The 7,500-nt window shown below is 40.2% G+C and overlaps 1 protein-coding gene across 1 annotated transcript in view; it reads left to right on the top strand.

Annotated features, from left to right (window-relative positions):
* LOC308287364 (protein SSUH2 homolog) overlaps positions 1-5,995 on the top strand; it is an 18,928-nt gene extending 12,933 nt beyond the window's left edge. Inside the window, exons 11-12 of the mRNA XM_080728513.1 lie at positions 3,260-3,367; positions 4,410-5,995. Of these exons, the coding sequence (XP_080584639.1) occupies positions 3,260-3,367; positions 4,410-4,547 (246 nt within the window). The 3' untranslated portion in view covers positions 4,548-5,995. The remainder of the gene's footprint in view (positions 1-3,259; positions 3,368-4,409) is intronic.
* Positions 5,996-7,500: the final 1,505 nt, after the last annotated feature.

Here is a 7,500-nt window from a genome sequence, read left to right as displayed (position 1 = left end):
CCAATAAAAAAGGAATGATGGTGGGATTGATAGGAACCCATACTTAATTATTTAAAATCTGTACTAAATGTAGTATATAGGTATTAGTGTTATTGTGTGCTATTTTTTAAATGCATAAAATGGTCTTCTTAGTGGTATTCAGGCCTGGAATTTCGTCATTTTAGGGGCAAGGCCAGTTGGCCTTTAGTGTTGTCAAATTTTTTAGGGCACAAAGGCCAAGTGCCAGGGCAGGAAGGCCATCAATTAAAACAATGATTTTAAGTCCACGCCAGTCATAATTAATTTAGCTTAAACATTAAGGAAGATTACATTTTTAATTAGGCAAATGTAATACCTTTCAATTAAATAAATATCAAAAAGCTGTTTATTTATGTTTTTCCATGTGCAGCGGTGTAAAGTAACTAAGTACATTTAATTAAGTATTGTACTTAATTTGTTATTGTAATTTTGAATAACCTTTAGTTACTAGTTACTTTGTATATATAAATTATAATATTATTATATACATGAACCACTTTAGCCCTATTTAGGCTGTTTTTCAAAAGCTGTAGGATCAAAACTAATTTATTTTATTACATAAATTTAACTTAAACATGTTGACAACAGTCCTTATTAATCATAAAAACTAATTCAGTATCACACATTGCTTTTTCTTAGTTTCCTAGGCCAATTACCAAAAAGCAGACCATTTTACCTGACTTCACCCTATACTTTGCGCTTCCAAAAAGTGTCCCAATTTATTTGACTTCACCCTATTGTTTTACACGTAACAGCGTAGCCTATTTTGCGTTTCATTGCAGAGCTGCTGCTGTACAGTCTCAGTCTTCATTTGGATCAACGGATTTACAATCTTTTCTTTCTTGCACAAACATGTGATTTAAAGGGGAGCTTTAGCAACACAGAGCACATTGGATATACAGCTCGTTTTGTGTTGACGGCACGGCACTCACAGCAGGCAGCGGCTTGAAAAAAAAAAGAAAGAGAGAGAGAGAAAAACTTTCACTCTCTTGCTTGGACACAACGGGAGACAAATATGTGTCCGTCCATGCAGTGAGCAACTGGAAAGCTGGCGTCTCATATTATCAAAACTAACTAGCACAGCACACAGGTGCAGCCAATGACAGTGTGACATTAATGCACATTGTCGTGAAATACAGACAGACTAGCAGCAGAGCTCCGTTTGAAGGCATTCGTTGGCACATCCGGATTTATTCAACAGGCTGCGTTAGATTTAACTCCCGTTTAGCCCGGTGATGCTTTTGTGTTGTATAAACACTGTGTCGCGGGACTCCGGCGGCTGCAACGAGCATAAATCGAATCTACTACTGGTCATATAAGCAGCTCAACCAATCAGGCACTGCTGTCACCGTAATGACTGGAAAATCGCGCAGATGGAAAACGGTGAAATGAAGTTAACGGACTGCTGTGGGCGCCGGGGCACCACGGCCACTGTGGCCGTTTGGGCATGTAATTTTTCGAGGGGCACACGGCCAAAGAGAGGGGCAACGACGGCCATGGCCGTCGTGGCCGCCGTGAATTTCCTGCCCTGGTGGTATTTAAAACTTTTTCATTCTGACTCACCTAAACCGGATCCACAGCGCTGTGTTTTACGGTGTAGAATAGTACTGCAATTAATTGTGATTATTTCATAAAGGATTAATAATTAAAAAAATATAAATGTATAACTGATAATTTTAGGTTGTGTTTTAATGTCAGTGGAATATACATTTTCAAGCCGCAGAATCAAGGATTGTACTCTGCAGAATCAAGACCTTTTCTCCACGAAATAAACACATACTGAAATAAACACATACTGTATACGAGTCCCATGGATTAATGCATAAATAAAATCTCATGACTGAAATATGTTTCTAAAGCTTTAATGCCGAAGGCCGGTTGCCTTTTATGGTGTTAAATGAGGCGTGCTTGAACATATGAACACACATTTGATTCACAGACAGATGGAATTCATCATCTGAATGATGGCATGATACGTTTATTTGTAGCACATTTCAACAACAAGGCAATTAAATGTGCCACACAAAAACATCAAGCAAAGGAAACACAAATGCTGTATAAAATGACATTATTTAGGATATCGTCACTGTCTGGCCAAAACCTCTTAACTCCATTTTTGAGGTTTTAGATTTTTTGGGCATAAATCAGGGCTATTGAACACCCTATACATCTGAGTGTTTGTTAAAATAATATTGAACCAATGGAAAGTAGTAAAAAGTGCTTGGGACCAAACCAGCTAACTCCACACTTTTTGCCAAACCAGCTAACTCCACCCGATTGGCCATCTCTTTTTTTCATAAATATGTGCTATTGAACGCCCTTTACGTCTGTGTGTTGGTTAAAATAATATTGAACCAATGAAAAGTAGTAAAAAGCCCTTCTGTCAAAACCTCCCAACTCCACTCATTTTCCCGAAACTGAACAATTTGGAGTTAGGAGGTGCAATTACAGTGCAGCAGAGAAAAGAAGGAATGAAATGACAAAATAGAATAACTCAAAGAAGGCAGCAGCTCTTTAGCTGTGATTTAAGAGCTAAGAGTGGCAGCAGACCTGCAGTTTTCTGGGACTTTGTTCCAGATATGTGGTGCATAAAAACAAAACGTTTAGTTTTGGTTTTAGGAACAGAAAGCAGAACTTTCCCAGATGACCTGTAGAGATCTGGGTGGTTTATAATATTGCACAAGATCAGAAATGTATTTTTGACCGTGTATTCCATTCAAAGCTTTATAGCAAATTACAGGCCAACAGTAAAAAGAAAAAATGATTTTTTGTTTATTTGATGAATGTTATCCACACACAGAGAGCGGTGTGAATGAAGCTCATTGAATCTGTACACATCACACATGAATAAAGCTAGCTAGTTTGTGGGCTTATGTACTGAAATGATTGACTGATTGAATACTTTATTAGACAAAAATGTAAACAGCACAGAAGTACAGTAGCACACTCAAGCTAAATGGATAACACAATGGTCCTATGTAGTATGTATTCAATTCATCAACAGAGCATCAAAAATAAACAAATTTAATACATGCCACTGAGATATACTTATAGCTATATTTACATAGGGAAAAAATAGGAAAAAGGAAAAACGGGGAGAAAGTGGATATATCACCCCTTATTTCATTGGGATTTAATATCTAACTCTACTTGCAATAGTTGTCTTCAGGGTGTGATTGATTCGCTGTGTGTGAACTCCCAGGTTCAGGGTGTGATTGTTTTGCTGTGCGTCACCTCCCAGGTGTATCCGGTGCTAGGCTTCCCAGACGTCGCCATCTCCCAGGCCTCAGAGCGAATGGTACGAGAGCACCAGGCCAAGTACGCCCAGGACTCCTGCATCCGGCAACAGGTAGATACCATTCATTCATCATGGGAAATGTCTGGCCGGCCGTAAATAACATTTTCTTTTCAAATCTAGCCCCCTTAAAAGTTGAGTGACCCTAGCTCTGGTCCATAGCGTTAGTGGAGTTCTCCCTAACGCTATGTTCCTCTACCTCCCAAATCCTTGGCAAATCTGGAAAGACCCCGTCGTCTGGTCCGATTTCTTCTAGTTTTTCACTATTTGTCGTCGCCATCAAGGTGCCATCTCACTACTGCCACGCAGGTCAGAGGACCGAATTACACAAGCATTAGTCTCATTGGGTGTTATTCAGCTCTGCGACGTTGGAAGCGCTGTTTCGTAAAAACAGTCTTCAACCAGGAAGACTGTCTCCATCCGGTGGAATATTTTTCATTTTACCCTAGAAATGTATTTTAAGCGTGTGGTGGTGGGCTCAGACCACGTCCACTAAGTAGAGTAAGCTTTCAACTGTCCACTGATACCTTTGGTTTGGTGAGGGGCGAAACAGTTTTTGTTATTTTCGGACCAGACAACGTTGTCTTTCCGTATTTGCCAAGGATTTGAAGGAAATGCCAAGGAAATGATTATAATGAATTGCTAGCCTGGCGGGGGCCTGGCGGGGCCTGACGTCATACTGTGTTCACTCACTCATTCCTTCCCCAGTATAACGTCTGGCCTTCCGGGTATAAAACAAGCAATAAGTGCAGTTATTTCAGAGTTGTAATCAATTACAACAATTAAAAAGGAACAAGGGGAAAGCACTGGCGGAGTTCATCGGCCGAAAAGACGTGTTTGTTTGCCGTTCTTCCGACTGGCTGAGAGATGTTTTGCTACGCTGATTGGTTAGAGGAGTCTGTCTGTCAAGGCAAGTACACCCGCCCACTTTTCAAGCTGCCAATAGGCCGAAGGCCAGACGTTATACTGGGGAAGGAATGAGTGAGTGAACGCAGTATGACGTCAGGCCCCGCCAGGCTAATGAATTGCACTGTTGATATACTGTAATGTACTGATCCCCCCCCCCCCCTCTCTCTCCCTCCCTGTCTCTCTCCAGAGACAGACCATAGAGTTGATTCCAGTCACTAAGGTCCATTATAAGTGGAAGGGGGACAGTCATGTGTATCACGTCTACGGCAACGAGAACCACGTCTGCTCCGACTACCCTGCCAAATGCTGCTGCGTCATCCTCTAGACACACACGCACGCACACGCGCGCACACACACACACACACACACACACACACACACACACACACAATGTAAACCTCGACTAACAAAGAAGCATTATAAAAACATAATTGATAAAACCTTTCACATGTAGTGAAGCCATATTAACTGTCTTAATGCACTAACACACACGATACATACACTAGTAGTAACAATAATATAACAATGTATACCACAATCACATGACCTATGTACAGCATTCTACCAAACCAAACCTATACAGCGGGGGTCTTCAACTGTAGGTCTGGGACCCCTAGCGGTTCCTAGGAGTTCATTCGGGGGGGATTTATTTTTACATGAATCACTCGAACCCTATGATCCCTTTGCTGAAGGGAACATTAGCCAAAATTAGTCGATCTACGAAATCTATGAAAGGTTTTAATCGGCAACACAATTGTGTACGATGTAGTGGGGGTCCCTGCTTCATCTCTCTCTCAGCTAAGGGGTCCTTGGCCTGAAAAACATTGAAGACCCCTGATATCCAGTATGCATGTAGACTGAGGTGCTTCTGTAAGACGTCATGTAGTAATGGCAAGACACTAAGATCGAGGTTCTCAAACCTTTTTTTTTACGGTGATATATTTCTAGCGAAATTTCAAAGTTGAAATAAAGCATATTAAAAAAATAAAACATACATTGGTGAATATGTATATTTATTAGAAAACAGGTCTGTAACTCTGAGAGTGTACGACTGGAATCAAATGGACCCTTACAACTCTGTAGCTCTGAGAGTACAACTGGACCATTTCCATGGTCCATGTGCACACTATCAGGGTTATATGGTGGTCCTTGAAATGTGGAGAAAAAAAAAGTTTGTGAACCACCGGCTTGGTTTCCTGGTGTCTTCAATGTACATGAGATCCACCGATGTTTGAGTCATAGATTAGAATATTAGAATTGATGGATGGATTGATTGATTGTCTCCTTTAACATACCTAATATCCATAAATGCTGTGATGCTACTAATCCTGCCTGATTCAAACAAAATACAACCTCCTGTTTTGACAGGGATGGGAATTGATTTGATTGCTTGATACCGATGCCTTTCGCCAGTATGCTTACCTGTACCTTTTTTTCTTTTTGATAGAAAAAACAATGTGTTGCGATGAGACATGTTGTGAGCTTGTGGATGGCCTATTTGCAAATAGCCCAAGTATAAAATCATAGTAGTTGATGTACATTTTGTATTCTAACGTGTAACTCAAGTTGTCAAATAATTGTAGTGGAGTAGGCTACAACATTTGCCTTTGAGATGTAGTGGAGTAGAAGTATAATGTATTCAAGAAATACTCCAGTTAAGGTCAAAGTTATACTTAAGTACAGTACTTGAGTAAATGTAGTTGGTTACTTCTTCTGTTTGTCAGTTCCCATCCCTAGAACACGTACAATGCTGGTGCTACCGTCCCGAAAGTGTCCTGAAAATTACAAATATATCAAATATATCTCTATAAGAATGGAAATAAAAAGAATCTATAAGAATGGACCAGTGCTTTGTGTGACTTCATTCTCTAAATTAAATGTTTCACCACTGTGTTTTGACTGAGGCAGTGGCGTAGGCAGAAATTAATTGGTGAGTAGGCCTTGCATCAAATGGGTGGACAGACACAGGGTTTGTCACACACACACACACACACACACAGTAAATGGGTACTTTCTCCTGATTGCCTGAAATTGGGAACCCACCTAAAAATGTATTTTCTATTTATTAAAGAGCTGGAGGGACGTGGAGACCCGTTACTGAACAAACACTCTATAGCAATGATTACTATCACAATATGGAGCTATTTAACACTTACTGAACAAAAACTATAGCAATGAAGCAATTTAACCTTTTATAAAAGTGTTAAATATCAGTTACCTTTCAGTGCACAAAACATAAAATAAAGTTTAGTTTTAGTGGAATTAAAACTGAACTCTGACTGAGTTTAGTAGGCCTGTTTACTTGCCATTTTCACTACTCATTTTTGCATCATGTTTAAAATGATGGACTAACTTCAAAGAGACAGTGGTCTAATTGTCCCCTGTAATCATCATTAGTCATACCTGCCAACTCCAGCCCGTCAGAAAACAGGAGATTTCTTTGGGGAGGGTGGGGGGGTCATGACTCATGACTGCAAAAATTAGGCGCACAGAAATTGATTTGATGACTTAAGCAATGTAAGACCCATCTTTAATAATAATGCAGTCATGACTTAAATGAATATCTGTGTATGACGGCATGCAATGGCCCCACCCTTTAAGGGGGGGTCTGGGGGTCCTCCTGTCCGGAAAAAAATTTACATAGTAGGCCTAGATGCAATTTCCAGTGTTCTGGTGAATTTTGGGAGTTTGACACCTCCAGGAGAAATTCCCACAATGTGTTTGTTGTTCGTCTAATAAGAAAAAAGACAAGTTTGTTTCAAGCAGCAAGTAGCTTAATGAGTTAAGATACTGAGCTAATGATACAGAGTCTGTGGGTTCAAGACCCACTGAAGATCTTACTTTAAAGACTGATTTCCAGTTCAGAAAGCATTGTGAGATGACCTCACCGTGCTGGCGCAGCGGACTAGTAATGAGGTCTGTGAAGTCAAATACCTTTAATAGGTTTGTGCAAATCTGGCCGTGGTCGAGGCGGGGTCTGCTTGGGGTGTGTGGGCAATGCATGCAAGATCATACAGATATTCACTTAAGTAATGACTTAAAGATGAGAAGTCAAGATGTCTTACTTTGCATCAAATCTGTAAATTGTACCCACGCTATAGCAAGCCTGATAAGAGTATCAAACATGTAAAAAAAAAAAAAAAAAAAAGTAACAGAACATGGAAATATTATATTTCTGTTAAGAAGTTTTGGGGGAAATGTGTGTGTGTGTGTGTGTGTGTGTGTGTGTGTGTGTGTGTGTGTGTGTGTGTGTGTGTGTGTGTGTGTGTGCGTGCGTG

The sequence above is a fragment of the Nannobrachium achirus genome, assembly GCF_963921795.1.
Source record: "Nannobrachium achirus genome assembly, chromosome: 6".
NCBI lineage: Eukaryota > Metazoa > Chordata > Actinopteri > Myctophiformes > Myctophidae > Nannobrachium > Nannobrachium achirus.
This window is presented reverse-complemented; position numbering and strand designations above follow the sequence as displayed.